We start from the raw sequence: 18,797 nt of genomic DNA on the forward strand, positions 1-18,797 counted from the left end.
TAATGTTGGTTAAAGTCATTTTATTTGAGCTTATATTTGGCACCATTGTTACAATTTTCTTTGTGTCTTCTGCCTCTGTTCTCTTCATTTACTGCACTTTTTTTTCTTTAATATTACGTTTTCTGCTTCATCTAAAACTTGCTTCAAATACACCTTCATTCCAAACTTGACACGTATGTACTGTAACTAGATGAACTAAAAACAAAGTGAAAAGAAAGGAATCTCTACTGGACCCACTCATGCAGATGTGCTCGTATCACTTTTTGTATGTGTGTAGGATGTAAAGAGAACTACAGGAAATGATCCTATAGCTTTTATTTGGATCTTTCTGTGATTTGTGTTTGGTTGCAGCTGCTGGTCCGAGGTTTACATGAGGTCCTGCTGGTGCTGTGTAGATTCACTCACCACCTGTAGGGGGCAGCAGACTGGTTTAAATGCACTGCAACATCACTTCCTGTCAATCATTCCTGCAGAGAATGTCGTTTCATTTAATGGTTTGCAATATTGGAGTTCATACTTAATCAGATCTTTTATTTAAACTTAAAATTTGTTTTATTGTGCCAAAATAAAGAGTAATTAATTATTTTGAGACAAAATGTCAAACTAAACAAAAATATCTGTGTACAGTTTTCACATGTGTTTTCGGTTTGTTTACAGTTGTGAATTGCATTTGTCCATCACTTCTCTGTTAGGTTGGTGTGCCAAATCAAAGGTAACCATGGGTCACCTTTTGCTGGCAGGCCCTAATTTGGGCATCTCTGCTCTAGTGTAAATGACAGTGTGCAGAAACACTGCTGTTCTTTTTCAGTGTAGATCGACTGAATTGCAGACTTCTGCTCTCTGATTGGCCTTCTGGACTTTTGAGTATTACTTGCCAATTCATCAAGCACTAATTATGTTGACCATTATATACTGAATATACTGGACAGATCAGATGGTGGCAAATATGCACATGCCCAGTAAGCATGAATGGTCACATGGGTTTTAGGCTGTATATTTTGGATGTTATTTTCAGAAATATGCTAAAAACACCAGTCTGGAGGAGGAGTGTCTTCATTCTGAAACAAAAACGCACTTGTGAAAACTGCACCTGAGAGAGTGTGTGTGTGTGTGTGGGGGGGGGGGCAGTTTATATGGTTTATAAGAACACAAATGTGTATAAGGACATGCTAGGTATAAAATGTAAACATGGTTTATGAGGACATTTCATGTGTTCTTGTAAATTAAAAGGATTAAAAATACAAAATTTTGGTTTTTGTAAGGGTTGGGTTTGGGGGGGGTGTTTTACAGTATAAAAAATATTTTATCTATGGGTGTCCCTGTAATCTACAAGGTGTTTGTGTGTTTGTGTGTGTGTGTGTGTGTGTGTGTGTGTGTGTGTGTGTGTGTGTGTGTGTGTGTGTGTGTGTGTGTGTGTCCCTCACACCTCTCCATCACGTGTCTCGATGGTCTTGATCAGGACCGTTTTCTTTGAGTGCATTTCAGACGCTCTCTGTTGATGCTCTGGGCTCGTCTCTGATGAAAATGATATTACACAGTATCAATGCTGGCTTCTGCACAAATCCTTTGTTGTTTTAACACAAATCCATTAAGTTAAATCTATTGTTTTTACATATTTAAGTGGATTGAACATAAAACAATTGCTTTGTTCCAAATAAAGCTCAGCTCTTTTTAAGTAGTTTTAACTAGCAGCAAACTCATTTGTTGTGTAGTCTACCATTAAAAAGTCTGAGGACATTAAGATTTTATTGTTTTAATTATATATTTATTTAGAGTTTCTTTTTCCAATGATGCATTTATCTGATCAGAAAAACAGTTCAATATTTTGTGAAATAGTAATACAAGATAAAACATCAGTTTTCTGTATGAATATATTGCGTTTATACTTGTGTATATTTATTTTTTAATAGTTTATTGTTAGTTCATGTTAGCTCAGGTGCAATAATCTTATTTTATATTTTGATCATTTAAAAATAGTCTAAGTTACATCACTTTTAAACGATTTGCTTTAGAGTTTTTCATTTTTAAAATTTACTAATATAATCAACTATTATAGTATAATAAGTATTACAGCATCTCATGTTAAAAATGTTGATAATTGTTATTTCTGGTATTTTTTTTTATTGAATAAACAATTATGCCATCAAACTGTTGTATAAACACAATATCACACGAGTAGCAGTGCGATATGGCTGTATATCGGCACTGGTGGGGGCACTAAAGCATCACACGACTCCCACCAGTGGTGATATGCAGCCATATCGCACTGCTACTCGTGTGATATTGCTCATATATAGTAACAATGTAGTCTTGCAATTATGATCAATTTAATGCATCATTGTTGGATAAAAGTAATAATTTAAAAAAGCACCAAAAGTTACATAATTATATTCAATTATACTGTATTTAACACTCATTTAAATCAGCATGTTCAATTCCTTTTTTGAAAGGAAAGAAAATCAAACGCAGAGTATCACTAATTACATCAACATCATACAGCGCCTCCTAGCGGCCCTTGACACAACACTTTAACAACATTTCCAATAAAACTAACAATAAACTTTCCATCTTACCTCTAAAGCTTATAGTGGAATACGACTGCATGGGCATCACAATCCTTAAACACAAGATAAAATGACATCAGAACACCCAAAACCCCAATAATAGCACATTTCACGCCACACTAGATTCAGACCACTGGATCCAGGTTTCCAAGTGGAAGAGACTTACAGTACGTTGTGAACTGGTTGACTGCAGCTACTGAGAATGTGCACATACATATAGTGTATTTTTGTGACACAGTACTATAAATGCATTTTATAACTGTAGGGGGTTAGATCAGGGGTGTCCAATCCTGTTCCTAGAGATCTACCTTCCTGCAGAGTTCAGCTGCAACCTTGATCAAACTAGCCAGTCTTTAATAACCAAGTGCTCTTTCAAATCCTACTTAGTTGTTTTTGATCAGTTGGAGCTGAACTCTGCAGGAAGGTAGATCTCCAGGAATAGAATTGGACACCCCTGGGGTAGACAATAATAAAACATAACAGGTTACTCTAAGGCACAGGTGTCAAACTCAGTTCCAAAAGGGCCGCAGCTCTGCACATTGTAGTTTCAACCCTAATTAAACACACCTGATCAAACTAATTGAGTCCTTCTGGCTTGTTTGAAACCTACAGGTAAGTGTGTTGGAGCAGGGTTGGAACTAAACTGTGCAGAGCTTCGGCCCTCCAGGAATTGAGTTTTTCGGCCCTCCAGGAATTGAGAGGGCAAAGCAAGCCTTTATGAAACACTGCTCGTTTCGAAACCTGTCTCTACAGTGACACCTAGTGGTCATTTTAATGTATTGTTCTAGAACAGCTTCAGCACAAAAAAAAATAAATAATAATAAATACAGTTAAGGAAATTAAGCGGTTATGCCTCATGTTGTAGAGTTGAGATTTCAAGTGATTTAGGGAAGCGGTGAGAGTTCCAGACTAGTATGCTGAGATCATGGGTTCAAATCCAGGGTGCTACTATAGATGTTAGTTTTTAAATGCTCTGTTTTTGTAAAGCATTTTGTTTTAACATTGGTCTAAGATCCAAATGAACACTTTATTAATAAATATGTCTTGTTTTGGTCATAAAAAAGTTACATTATTAAAAATACATCGTCATAATTCCAGAGTATTTGTACAAGTTGGGATTCGAACAGGGCTATTGACAGCACAGTTACGCTGTGCACACGCTACATGAGATACATTTTTTTTTCTGACCCTGGACAGTCAAATGCAGATTCACCAGGTCTCAAAACATTTCTGAAATTAATCGATTTAGTCATGTGACCCGGGTGTTTCGAATCACCTTTGTCAAGTGACCTGGATGTTTTAAATCACCTTATTTACGTGACCTGGATGTTTTGAATCACCTTTTCCAAGTGACCTGGGTGTTTTGAATAACCTTTTCCAAGTGACCTGGGTGTTTTGAATCACCTTAGTCACGTGACCTGGCGTTTCAAAACACTTTAGTCATGTGACCTGGGTGTTTCGAACCACCTTCGTCACATGGCCTGGGTGTTTCGAATCACCTATTTCACTTGGCCAGGGTGTTTTGAATCACCTTTTTCACATGGCCTGGGTGTTTCGAATCACCTTATTTACGTGACCTGGATGTTTTGAATCACCTTAGTCACGTGACCTGGCGTTTCAAAACACTTTAGTCATGTGACCTGGGTGTTTCGAACCACCTTCGTCACATAACCTGGGTGTTTCGAATCTCCTATTTCACTTGGCCAGGGTGTTTCGAATCACCTTTTTCACATGGCCTGGGTGTTTCGAATTACCTTAGTCACGTGATCTGGGTGTTTTAAATCACCTTAGTCACGTGACCTGGGTGTTTTGAATCACCTTATTTAGTGACCTGGGTGTTTTGAATCACCTTTTTCATGTGACCTGGGTGTTTCGAATCACCTTATTTACGTAACCTGGGTGTTTCGAATCACCTTCGTCATGTGACCTAGCTGTTTTGAATCACCTTAGTCATGTGACCTGGGTGTTTCGAATCACCTTAGTCACGTGACCTGGGTGTTTCGGATCATGCTTTGATGAAGTCTTCTGAAACACTTGCACTTTGGGATCTCAACACCTGTGTCAAAACAAAAGTTTCATGTCAGCCATACGAAAGGACGAAAGTGAAGAGCAGGGAGTTGCGAAAGAAAGGAAAAGTGATCAGCGAGCGGATGGGGGGGAAAAGGGGGATCGGTAAAATCAGGTGCCAGATCAGATTTTAGAGGTTCCGGATCTGGCATGTTCCGGCACAAATTAATCCCTGGCTGTAGAGTGTGTGTGAGAATGCGAGAGTGTATGTGTGTTTCCCAGTACAATAAGGCTGTGTAAAACATATGCTGGAAAAATTGGTGGTTCATTCCACTGTGGTGACCCCCGATAAATAAGGGTTTAGGCTGAAGGAATTAATAAATACGTTCTTAGGCTAGCTCATTTAATCATACAAAATCGCGACTGATCCGCTATATTACACAACTATTGTTTAGCCCAGCCTGTATCTAGTGGTACGGCCTGAAACTAGTGCGGGTCTGCAGCTGGATATAATTCAAAACAGGTAGATCCCTGTGCTTTTATCTGTACCTGCTCTCCTCTCCTTCCAGCAGCTTCCTATAGGTGGCGATCTCCACATCCAGGGCCATCTTTACATTCAGCAGGTCCTGGTATTCTCGCAGGTGCCGCGCCATCTCGTCCTTCATGTTGGCGATCTCCGCCTCCAGCCTGGCGATGGTGTCCTGAAGAGCGCCTGCTTCACGGCCGTGCCGGTCCTCCATATCCCTCATCTGCCTCATCAGAGACTCGTTCTGCAGAGCGAGAGAGAAAGAGGTCAGTGCTGCAAAAGAGCAAAACAGATGCGTCCCGCAGCAGATACACATACAGAGCCCTTGAGGGAGTCGATCTCGCAGGTGTAAGACTGGATCTGGTGTCTGTACTCCATCGTCTCCAGCTTGGATTGTTTCAGGGCCTCGTTATTCTTGCTCACAGCCTGGTTAAGATCCGACACCTGATGAGGGAAATAGAGATGAGCTGCTCTTGTTTTGCTCTTTTTTTTTTTCCTTTTCTCATTCCCCCTTTTTTATAACTTAAAGGGTTAGTTCACCAAATTAAATTAATTCTGTTATTAATTACTCACCCTCATATTATTCCAAACCACTGAGGCCTTCGTTCATCTTTGGTACACAAACTAAAATATTTTAGATTAAATTAGAGAGCTCTCTCATTATCCATTGACAGCAATGTTCCCAAAGCATTGCCAAAACATACCATGTGACTTCAGCGGATAAACTCTAATCATACAAAGCTCCAAGAACACTTTTGTGTGGCAAAACAAAACTGATATGCTGTGATCATACCAGACACGTCTTGCACGAATAAATCACATTATTTACGCGTAAATGTATGCATGAACATTTTTGAGTTTAATCCCTTTATTTGCACGTCAAATTTGCTTCATTCGCGCATCAAATTCCCTTGACAATAGACGCAGATTTGCATGATGGGCAGGGCTTCTGTCAGCCAGGTGACTCAAGCTTCGTTGCTAAATAGCAAAAACATGGATTTTATTGAGAGAGTAGCTGTGCTTTATGTGCTTAAGGAAGGCTGAAAAACAGTGTATATTCATTCGGCGCTGTGTCTGAGTGCACTACATCCTTTCAGAGGTGCACCCAGCTCTGCGAGTTCATCAGCTCCTCCAGAAACTATACCTGGATGATGGAGGATTTCAGCAGTGCTTCCGATTGAGCAGAGCCCAGTTTGATGAAATGTTTTCCAGTGTTGGCAAGAGGATTTCCCCTCGGGACACCAACAACAGGCACTACGTCATAATCAAGCCCATATGAGAGCAAGCTCCTGATTGGTTAACTAGGCATGAATATCCGCTAAAGTTCAGATTTTCCAACTCAACGATTTGATAGAATTGAGTGTTTTGCACGTTTGATGTGCCACAGGATGTCTTTTCACATATTTGCATTGACTTAACATGTAAATCACTCGCGATTAATAGACTTTGTTTGCCTTTGTCTTCTCTCAAAAGTCAGGGTGTGCATTTACTACAGGCAGAATGATGTATTGTTTTTAGAGTTAGCAGCATGGCATATAAGAATAGTATTGCCTGTAGTAAACATGCACACTCATTTGATATGGAAGATATAGGTGAACAAAGGGATTTTTACTTTATACTTATACTATGTTTTTTTGGGTGCAGAAAAGTGTTCTTGGAGCTTCGTATGATTACAGGGGAAGTCACATGGATTGTTTTGACAGTGTTTTTGATTCCTATTCTTGGAAATCTTGAGATGTTGCTATTCGTTTGTTAAGTGTGACGTCACATGAAGCGGCTTTCGGGTCCAAACGCTATATCAAACTGTATGGGCAGACTCATCAAATGGAAATAATAAACAATTACAAAGCGATTTAATACTTTCGAAAATCATGATCACAATATATACAACCCTGCCTAATATCAGATGGCTAGAACGTGATGAATTTTTTATTAATTGTTAAAATGTTGGTTTTTGTGATGCGACAACCCCAGAGACTATGATTTTATATAAAATTCACTTTAATGTGTGATTCCCCCGTCCGCTGTTCACTTTCACTTTCTACTGCGACTCCCCAACCGTCTTCTCTTTTGTACACGACAACCACCCGCTCTTCACTTTCGTCCGCTACACCCCTCTGCCATCCAACACCACCCCCCCCCCCCTCTCATATATATATATATATATATATATATATATATATATATATATATTGAGATTATTTTCTCAATTCAAATGAGCAGTGGCTTGGACCCAGAAACAGAATTTCATACGTCACCGATACGTCACGACTTAACAAGCGGATATGGAAGATAAGAGAGCTCTCTGATTTCATCTGAAATATTTCATTTTGTGTTTGGAAAATGAATAAAGGTCTCAGGGTCAAGGGATTCACTGTAATAAATGCTGGGTTCCAAACAATTCCTTCATGTTGTCCCAACACAAATCTATTTTTTGAGTGTTGGAGGAACTTAATTTTTACAGTTATGCACATAGTTCATTTACTTAATATTTTTAAGGCAAAAGGTTTACTCGCCTTGTTAAATAAAGTCAACTAATAATTTTGACAGTGTATGGAAAATCTTTAAAAACATTTAATTGTCTTAGTTAAAACAAACAAAAAAAAATGTTTACAGCATTGCACTACATTCTCAGACTCAAAATGACATAGACACAAGATGATAGCAGAAGACATTCTGGTTTCACTTTTCTACAATGGGTGAAAGCAAAGTAACATCAACCAGTTTATTACTAGACCAAACTACACTGCTGTTTTCCACACAATTCCTTCATGTTATTCTAACACAAGTTAAGTTTACAATTGTATTTTTACAAAATTGAGTAGATTAAACATAAAACAGTTAAGCTGTCCCAAAGTCACATGAATTGTGATGATTTAGCTCAGTTTAAGTAGTTTCAACAAGTGGCAAAAAATATATATATATATTTTTTGAGTGTAACATTCAATTCATCTGTACAAAGGCAAAACACAAAAAATATAATGTTCTTCTGCATAGTGCATACATATGTGTAACATTCGGCCATCTAGTGGGTATAAATAAAACTTCACAGAGCAATGAATAAAGTTATCAAAAGTGGACTTTCATGTCATTTTTATTGATGCAGATTTTGGTTTTAATAGTGTATTGAATCATTATAAGTGGCGAAATTATTGTTCTTAAGTATTTTAAGTATTTGTATTGTTAGAGCATGTTGAATAATAGAGTTAGCTAATGTTAACCAGTTAAACCTTATGATAAAGGGTTGAAAATCAAACCGTTGAAAACCGTTATGCTGCATAATATATTTAATGTTTTTCGTGTTTAGTCACCTTTGACTTGTACCAGTCTTCAGCCTCTGCAATGTTCTTGGCAGCGATGCCCTCATACTGGGCACGGATGTCCCTCAGGGCAGCGGTCAGGTCTGGTTTGGACATGTCCATCTGGATTTGGACTTGGGTCTCTTGCATCTGCGCCTGCAGCTCACGGATTTCCTACACACAAACAACAACAAAAAAAGCTGTGTAATAAAGGCTTGAAATAAAGCAGCACAGCATTACTGGTAATAGGACTAAATACACATCCACAAACAGCTGGGCCTGAAACAAGCATATCATTCTGTATTTAAAAGCTGTGTAATCTAGAAACAGATGCAGCTCTGAAAGCTAGACTTTCTAATTTGAGGTGAACTCCATTACAAAGTTAATAGCTTGTAATTAAAGTCTGCATGAATTAGAAAGCTGCGACCATTTTTTTTTACATTGTGATGCAGTTTCTAAAGAAATGGAATATTAAATGAGAAAATAGTGGGCGTGGCTTGTTTTTTAAAAAATACAGAGAAGCTACTTATTTTTAGAGAAAAAAATTTATTTAGTTAGTTAAATTAGTTAAATCAGTTATTTATATAACAGACTGAAAATCTTTCAATCCTTCAAAAAACAAAAACATTTCTGGTCACTTGACCTTGACGTTTTGAGTAATGGCTGATGAAAATTCAGACACCACATATGAAACCAAAATAATTGAACAAACGGGTTATTATCAGAGTATAGTAGGCCTATTAAAATGATGAAAAACTGTGAATATAACAACATTTTAGGTTTTCATTGACAATGAACAAAATAAATGACGTCTGGACGTTTACTGACCTCCTCATGAATCTTCTTGAGGAAGGCGATCTCTTCCTGAAGAGTCTCTATACGTCTTTCCAGATCCAGACGGGCCAAAGTGGCAGCATCCACGTCCTGAGTAATCATGTGACACCATAATAAAACTATTGCATATTTTAATGTTCTGTGCAGGACAAGTGAGTACGGTACAAAAAGTTATTTCAACTAACTACTGGTTATCATCACCAAACTTCCCCAGTTGCAGTAGTGGACAAAGTAAACAAATCAGGCACTTGAGTAAAAGTACAGATACCCTATTAAAATATCCTTCCAGTAAAAGTCTTCTTTTTCAGTTTTACTCGACTCAGAGTAAGCAGGCTTCTTGATTTTTAATTACGTGTAAAGTACTTTAATAGTTGGCTATTAGTGTTGTTAAATTGACAAGAATAGATGAGTTTCAGACAAGTTTGCAAAAATTCAGTGAATCTTTAATTGAAACTTATTCTTAATGGATCATTTGAATAAGTGAGAAGATTTACATTCTAACTGGATCAGTTGAATTAAGGAGTTGTTTTATAGGAAACTTTTCTGACTGGATCCTTTGAATCAGTGAGTTGTTTTACTGAAGACTCTTTCTGGCGGAATTGTCTTGGTCACTGAGATGTTTTACTGGAGACTCATTCTGACTGAATTATTTGAATCAGTCTGACGGAATTATTTGAATTAGTGAGTTGTTTTACTGGAGACTCTTTCTGACTTGATCATTTGAATCAGCAAGTCATTTCACTGGAGACTCTTTTTTTGTCTGGATCATTTGAATCAGTGAGTCATTTTACTTGAGACTCTTTCTGATTGAATTATCTGAATCCATGAGTTGTTTTACTGGAGACTCATTCTGACTGGATCATTTGAATCTCGTCTGACTGGAAACTTTCTGGCTGAATTATTAAAATCAGCGAGTCGTTTTACTGAAAACTCTTTTTGGCTGGATCATTTGAATCAGTGAGTCATCTTACTGGAGACTCTTTCTGACTGAATTATCTGAATCTCTGAGTTGTTTTACTGGAGACTCATTCTGATTGAATTATTTGAATCAGGGAGTCGTTTTATTGGAAACTCCTTTTTAGTGATTCAAGTATCAAACAAAAACAATATTTAGTCTCTAAGCCAGAGATCTTTTCTCCCCTTCAAAAAAAAAAACTTGAATCTTACTTTACTTACTCGGCTTTATGCAGGAAATCAGATAACGAAATTGGTAACAGACACTTAAAAATAGACTTAAATACAGAAGTGAAGTAAGCTTAGCCTACTGTCCACAATTGGCCAGTTGATTAAATACATTAAGCATTTTTTTCTATCATGTATGTATTTCTTTGTAGACCTTTGTACCTTCATAACAGATGTGGAGTTCGGTGTATTTAAGTGCTGCTAAAGTGGAGATTTATGGCTTAATGCAGGAAAAAATAATATTGTGATTGAAAACTACAAACACAAATTGATAAAGTGCATTAAAAACATTTAAAAGTATGTGTTGGAAGTTTTCTTACATTAGACTGCAGGAGAAAAACACTTTATTAAAGCCAAAATGCACAGAATCTCAAAATTCAAAGGTTTTAGTTCAAAGTCTTTCTACTTTAAACGTGAAAGTCAAAAGAGCAGTAGGTTTTGGTTTAGGACACTCACAGCTCTGAAAGCAGACAGATTATTCTCAGCCTCCTCTCTCAGCGCGATCTCCTCCTGAAGCCTGTCGAAAAAGAAGAGTCGTGTATATCATATTTATTACAGCCAGTCTCTTTCCTTTCCTTTTATAGAGTGGAGGTTTAAAACAACCTTCACGCGAATGCTTTTCCCTCTGGGAGATGGAGGAAGGCCAGCACTATTCGGCTGACTAACTCCTGAATAGGAATAGGCTGCTGTAAACAATATGTTTCAGAGCACAATAGCTTTCTTTATAAAGGCAGTTCCTTTAATAACATCTCCAGGCCACCACATTGTATTTTGTGAGTAATTAAATGGTAGTCTCCATGAAAGTCATGTTTAAAAATATTTGCTTGCTTGGTCACTGCGGAGAGATGCAATTTGAAGAACATGTAAAAATTCTTCCGTTAGTCAGTAACAGCTGTGCAAATCACTCATTAAGTCATTATATAGAGATTCTAAGTGAACATGCTAAATGAACTTCTTGTTTATCTGAAAAACAATGCTGAAGTCAGATATTCTGCTTTGAACATATTCATTACGGTCCAGAATGTCATCTTTGTCCCTTTAACCTCCCCACTGGCAGTTTAGCCAACCCTGGGTTGCCTTGGTGGAAAACAGTGCATTTCATTCAGTCAGTCAGGTAGGCTCTCAAAGTATGTGTCCACGACCGAAATAAGACCTCCGATGGACCGTAGCAGCCTCCGAATCGAGACATGGATTCACATGAAGTGGTTATTAATAAGCAAATAATATAAATATTTTCAAATGTAAACATTAGGTAAGAAGGTTACATTAAAACCCTGTGTATTAACAACAAGCTAAGTGATTAGATTTGCAGTGATAAGCAGTTTGGCTGTTTGTAGCAGACGAAACAAAACAGAAACATTTAAATACAGCCATTCAGGAGCACAGACTGCACTCACAACGAAATGGTAAAATTTATTATGTAATTAATACATATTAAACCTCTTTAACATTATTAAATGTACATGCTGAATCACTGGTATTTGTCACAGTTCTAAAGTTCAGTTTCAAACACTTTTTTTTTTTTTAAGATCTGAGGTGAACTATCTGCTGCTGCTTTCAGTAGTATGGCAATAAATGCCAAACTCGCATTATTAGCATTTAACAATGAATAAAGCACCTGAGGTGATCATTGTCATAGTTCTGGTGTTCAGCTGCAAGAAATAAAAGCCTTTAGCTGGATAGTCAGGCACGCTCCTGGGGTCCGTTCTTCGTACCTCGCTTAAATGATCTAAGATGATTTGGCAGATCCTGGATCTTTTAATCTTCATAACTGATCTCTCGCTAATTTGGTTCTTCAAACAAGTTCGCCAATAAGATCAGAATGTCTGGATAAACTGATCTGAGATCGCTGCGTGTTTTTTGAAGGACAGATCTATTGATCCTCGAAATCATGATCAGCAATGCAACGGCACAGCAGCGTAATGACATCATCTGATTAATATTCAATTATCCATGTGAGCAAAATTACATCAAATTAGCAGTAAACGGCTTGTTAAATATGACATGCAATAACCTTCCACATTTGTTGTGAGTGGCTTTCCACTTTCATGTGTCAAGTGTATTCATCATGTATTTCAATGCAAATCAGTGTATTTAGTTCTACATTTAGAAAAGATTTTCTCTATTATAGTAGCCGTTTTTAATCGGTGTAAAGAATAACTGGTTGTTTACAAAAGCATTTTGATATTGGTAAAGGCGTCTGCAACTTTTGTGAAGCATCAAATCACTGGCATATTAACTATCAAAACATGTTTATGACCGCATATGTATTATTGCTTTAAAAAAAAGAGTCACATATTGTGCATTTCTATTATACACAATTTGTACTAAAGCGATCTAAAAAGTTCATATTAATAAGTTTTCTCTTTGCACCACCATGTGGCAGTCTTTGTACTTTCATTTCGAGGGTGCATATTGCATAAGTTTTATTAATATGTATAACTTAATTTATTTTATTAATGACTATAACTTTATATATATAGTTAAAAAATATGTAGGCTTCCTTTTTCCCAAGTGTATATAACTACTACTGTAAGAAAATATCAGAATTCAGAACATACTCTCTGTATTATCTTTGCTTGAACTGAGCCGATCTAATCCTGTTTATATGAATTGAACCTGCTCCCCATCAGGTTTGACCTAGCAGAACTGTTGCTATGACAACAACTCTCGGATCAGCTTTGAAGAACGAAACGATCCTGGAAAGTGTCAAATCGTCAATATCCAAATCCAGCTAACTGAGTAATCCACGTACGAAGAACGGACCCCTGTTGGTGTCCTCAATCTGGCAACTTGTGCTTGCGTGTGTTTTGAACCAGGAGTGCAATACCTAGTTCAACCACTGGGTGTCAGCATACCCATACCAATCCTTACATACTGCACCTTTAATGTATATTAAAAGTGATAACGGTCATAATAATGTACTCAAACAAAGAAACATTTTCTAGACATTTTTTAAAGTAAAGCAGGGAATGGAGGTCGAGTGTGTGCGCGGTGTAACAAAAGTGTAGTTTATGAAGGTTTTTGATGCTGCTTAGAAGTGATATTCAGGAAACCAATTAAATAAATAATGTTGTAAGATTAATATTTTATTATAATATTGTGAGATTAATATTTTGTTGCCTGTAGATGGCAGCAAGTCCTGTTAAACAAGTCACTGGATCTTTCAAATGATTAATTTCATTCAGGCAAGAATGTAAACTTCATTTTATAAATTGCATATCTATTGTAAAAACATATGTTAATTTGGACTCTAATGTGGCATTCAGTATCATACACATATACAACATGAATTGAGAAACTCTTAGTGGCTCCATTGAAAACCTTAATACTCCATAAAAAGGTTGGATCGATAGACGATGCCATTGTCCATCGCCGATGGACATCATGATGCTGCATCGGAATCCCCCACCCCCGTCACAAACCCGCTCACGAAAAATACACACGGCCCCGTTTACACTAATACATCTTATTTTTAAGATGGTATTTTAAAACGAAAACGATCCACATCCACACTGGAGCATCATCTAGCATTTTTATACAGCGCTCTGTCCACACTATACCACTAAAAACGCACATCACATGACCACACACACACATTATCTATCAGGTAACGTGTCATAGCGTCAGTACACTGCTTCAATCTTTCACTTTCACGCTTGAACTTAGTAATTTTAGTGAAAACCTCAGATACTGTTGGTTGGTTGCTGTTGGTTGTGCACCTTTTTTTACCAACCAAGTTTGTCGATGCCATTATAATGACACAGATCACTCTGCCTATTCATGTCAGAGTCCCGCGGAAAAAGGTAACTGACAGGTGGTCATTTATGTGCAACTTATCTTTATCTGTTTATGATTTGATTATGGCTAAAAACAAAGACCATGTGGGTCAGGTAGTAGAAACAGTAGGCTACACATAATAAATTCGTTATGAATTATTTAATTATTTGTAAATAATTAATTCACCGATGCCATCATCCTTCGCGATGTTTTACATACGATGCCAAATTGGTTGACATTGCCCAATCCTAATTTACACTAACAAAAGGTTCTTTAGATCATCAAACAATTGGTTATTTTAGGAACTTTCCACTGAACCCAGAATGGTTCTTGTATTCAGCATCTATGTGAAAACTATTTTGGAAACTTTTTTCTATTTTACTGATTTCTAGTGTTGGCGCTATTGTAATCTATTGACAGAAGGCATTGGCAATATTTTATATATTTAATATTTATTAGAACGATCTATAAACAGATAAAAAATGTGAATACACAAGAATAGATGGTTGAAGAGATGTATATCTGCATGTAACAAATGAGATATTTTTTGTTTTTCTTCTGTTGCGTTCAACAAACAACCAAATGAACAGAGAAGGGTCTCATGACCTTAAGGTTAACTTCACACCTTTCTCCAAATTTCATGTGGTAAAATATTGACACTTAGGCATGACCAAATAACCAGAGAAGGGTCTCCGGACCTTAAGGTTAACTTTCTCCAAATTTCAGGAGGTAGAATATTGACTCTAGATAATCATGCTGACACTACAAACCTCAAATTAGTGCTTTGTAATCAGACATAATGTGCAACTAGCTGTGAGTGGAGGTGGGCCTGATCAACTCACACTTCTCTCTTACCTATTAGGCCGACCTTTGGCCAGCACCCAAATTTTGACTATAAAGGTGAGGGTTTCTTGCTGAAACATTGGAAGCTCAGCTGTGGGATAAGCGCGCATCGCCCGGCATTCTCGGACACACGTGTTGGTTTTCCAATGTGACTGCAACGGGCTTCCCAGTCTTTGAAGAGGAAAATGATGGCACGTCTCTGAGGTTGTATATACTTGTATCAAATTGCTTGAAGTTTTCATTATCTGTCTTTTATTCATGTAATCTCATCTTTATTTCGCATTATAAGCCTTTTATGCAATTTTGTATATATATATATATATATATGTATATATATATATATATAGGCAAGTTTATTTATATAGCACATTTTATACACAGTGGCAATTCAAAGTGCTTTACATAAACAGGAATAAACAAGACAAGTTTAGGAACATAAAATGCAGACAATAAAAAAGTATTAAAAAGAGATAAAAACAAATTTAAATGAGTTAAAATAGGTTGTAAAAGAATGAAAAAGAAAACGAAAAACATAATAGTACAATCTGTCGGACGTAGCACAGTGCTCATACAGTAAAGGCACATATATATATATATATATAGCAAAGAAACATTTTATTCACTATATGTTAAGAGCATGTTAATAAAATGAAATGGTAAAATGGATGTTAAAACATTCTTATTGGATCTGTCTGTGCAAATAAAGAACCGTTATTTTTTAAAGCATATGTTTCAGTGAAGAACCTTTTAACATTAAAAAAAAACTTCTACACACAAAACATTTTTTCTTAGTTTGCATAGTTTTTTTTTTGATCATTAAAATGTTTTTAAAGGAATAGTTCACCCAAAAACTAAAATTTACTCACCCTCACGTGGTTATAAACCTTTATGAGTTTCTTTATTTTGTTGAACACTAAAGAAGATATTCTGAAGAAATCTGGAAACCTGTAATCATTGACTTCCATAGTAGGAAAACAAATACTATGGTAATTTTGCGTGGCAAAATGGTTCTTCTATGACATCGTTGTGAATACCCCATTTTGGAACCTTTATAATGAAGAGTGAAGCAGGAGTTTAGCTGCCAGCTTATTTAAATGTGTTTTTTTCATTGGATGGTTGACATAATCTTAACTGAAAAATAAACAGAGGGCGGTACATAGAGTAGCTCCTCCCATTGAAAAAGCCAATAGCATTTTGTTTTTATCACAGCTCTGCTAGTGTTGAGCTCAAGTGCATCAAATGAAAAACAAATGTATAGTGTGGGACATGTCAGATACTAGAGAACATTCGACTGGTCAAGATTTGTTAAGTAACTGTCTGAAGTGTAAGGTGACTAAAAAATCGTTGATCCATTTAGGCATAAGTAAGAAACTACAAGCTTTGCATGTTTATGCAGTTTTCTGTTTTCTAAACGCTAATTTTTGTCACTGTTTTGGAGCGCACTAGCTAATTTAATAGATGACTGAAACTAACATCTAAAACATCTAAGACGCATCTAAAACAGCCAGACCAGAAGGTTTTTATTTTACAGTATTCACTCTTCACGCATCTCACCTGAGTTTCAGTTTCTGCAGGTCATCTGCCAGGTTGTCCCTCTCTACCTCCACCCGTGATCTGTGATTGGTCACCACTTCGACCTCCCTCCTGAGCTCCCTCATCTCGTCCTCATACAGGTCAGCGATGCGTGTGGGCTCCCGTCCCCTCAGCCGCTCCACCTCCACCCCCAGCACCTGATTTTGCTGCTCCAGCATGCGCACCTTCTCGATGTAGTTGGCGAAGCGGTCATTGAGATGCTGAAGCTCAGCTTTCTCATTAGTGCGTGTGTGGAGAAACTCCTGGTTGAGGGCATCAGCCAGACTGAAGTCCAGCGTCTCACCCATCCCACCATAAGAGCGAGTATAGCCTGCAGACAAGTTGGGCATGCTGTAGGAGGACGCTCGATAACCGGAGAATCCAGGAGAAGAAGTGGACGACTTGGAGACTTCGTAGACTCTGGAACTGACCCGAGAGCTGCCCGACCCACCAGTGGAGGCTCGGCCGAACACACCACGGGACATTGGTGGCGTCATGTAGCCAGGACCACCGAACATTCGACGGTATGAGGAAGAGGAGGATGAGGAGGCATAAGAGTGGCTCATGTTGGAGCGATCAGATGAAGACTAACACCCTCTGGAGAGGACAGAGACAGAATGAGCGCATGACATGCTCATCAGGGGCTATTTGTAGGTTTCTGCCCCCTCCTTCCCAGCCCCAAACTATACCTCTGTCCAGCTCTCACTCTCTCATAACATCTTCTCCATCATAAGTCGAATACATCATTAATAGCCAATCTTTCATTTACTGACCAGCTGTCCCAGCTCTTGTCTTGGAATCATATTTTAGACTGACTTTGAACTGAAAAAGAGCCGAAAAATAAACTCAAACAAGACAATTCTTGAGGGTTTTAGCACAACGTATTTGTTTTAAATTTAACCAATTTAATTTTGTAAACTAACAAGTTAACTTAATTCTTTCATGTTTTCCCAACACAAACCAGCTGTGTGGAACCCAGCCTTTTTACAGTGTTTTTATTTTCATACATTCTGTCCTTATTAGATTCAAGAGTGTAATTTATCACCACAGTTATTTAGTTGAATGAAAATTAAACATTGTTTGGACCTCACTGACTTTCAATGTACTATATATAGACCAGGGCTATAATAGTTAAAGTGTTAGTTTACCCAAAAAAAAAATGTAATCATGTTAATTACTCACCTTCATATCATTACAAACCCCTGAAACCTTCGTTCGTCTTCATTATACAAATTAAGATCTTTTTGATGAAATTTGAGAGCTCTCTCATCCTCCATATACAGTACAGCAGGGTTCCTGACTCATTAAACGTACAGAAAAATACCAAGTAAACATCCAGAAAGCAGACTATATGCTTTCAGTGGCTTCAATTGGAATAGGCAGGAACCTTGCCATCTATGAAGGATCAACAAACTTCACCTTCTTTAACTTGAAACAACTTGATATGTGATTATTTGTTATTACATTACTTTTGTGTTAATATATTGAGTAACAACTGAAATTAAAATTCATTCATTCATTTTCTTGTCGGCTTAGTCCCTTTATTAATCCAGGGTCACCACAGCAGAATGAACCGCCAACTTATCCAGCAAGTTTTTACGCAACGGATGCCCTTCCAGCCGCAACCCATCTCTGGGAAACATCCACACACACACACTCATACACTATGGACAATTTAGCCTACCCAATTCACCTGTACCTCATGTCTTTGGACTGTGGGGGAAACCGGAGCACCCAGAGGAAACCCACGCGAAGGCAGGGAGAACATGCAAACTCCACACAGAAACGTCAACTGAGCCAGGTTCGAACCAGCGACCCAGCGATTGTCTTGCTGTGAGGCGACAGCACTACCTACTGCGCCACTGCCTCACCTGAAATTAAAATCAAATTAATAAAAATACATAGACATTAAAAAATTAAGTAATGAAAAACAGACAAATAAATATCATATTATTACAAATATATTTTTCCAATGATACTAATATAACACTTGTATCGGTCATAATGGGTTGAACTTGATCAATTGGAGAAATTATTTAATTTAGTTAAAATACTGGGCTGTCATAACCCAATGTTGGTTCAAATATTGACAAATTTGAGGACATTTTTTTAATTGGATTTAAATGACACTTTTTAAACCCATGTTTGGTTTTTCCTTGCATATTTGACCAGTATTGGTTTAAAACAAAC

General features: G+C 37.3%; 2 protein-coding genes across 9 annotated transcripts in view; one reads left to right on the top strand and one right to left on the bottom strand.

Moving 5' to 3' along the window:
* Positions 1-18,797, top strand: part of tmem198ab (transmembrane protein 198ab) — a 263,787-nt gene that overhangs the window by 87,226 nt on the left and 157,764 nt on the right. The gene's annotated exons all lie outside the window — the stretch shown is intronic.
* The window catches only part of desmb (desmin b), a 21,864-nt gene continuing 3,067 nt past the window's right edge, over positions 1-18,797 (bottom strand). For 3 of the 8 annotated variants that reach the window (XM_087256113.1, XM_087256114.1, XM_087256115.1), the window contains 10 exons: positions 17,297-17,429; positions 16,590-17,204; positions 10,869-10,929; positions 9,225-9,320; positions 8,409-8,570; positions 5,416-5,541; positions 5,121-5,341; positions 2,574-2,617; positions 1,427-1,515; positions 1-408 (listed from right to left, as the gene is read on the bottom strand). In XM_087256113.1, coding sequence (XP_087112239.1) covers positions 367-408; positions 1,427-1,515; positions 2,574-2,617; positions 5,121-5,341; positions 5,416-5,541; positions 8,409-8,570; positions 9,225-9,320; positions 10,869-10,929; positions 16,590-17,173 — 1,425 coding nt within the window. In that variant the 5' untranslated portion in view covers positions 17,174-17,204; positions 17,297-17,429 and the 3' untranslated portion in view covers positions 1-366. 8 annotated transcript variants of the gene reach the window in all.

Source organism: Danio rerio, chromosome 6 (genome assembly GCF_052040795.2).
Source record: "Danio rerio strain M-AB ecotype USA chromosome 6, GRCz13ab, whole genome shotgun sequence".
Taxonomy (NCBI): Eukaryota; Metazoa; Chordata; class Actinopteri; order Cypriniformes; family Danionidae; genus Danio; species Danio rerio.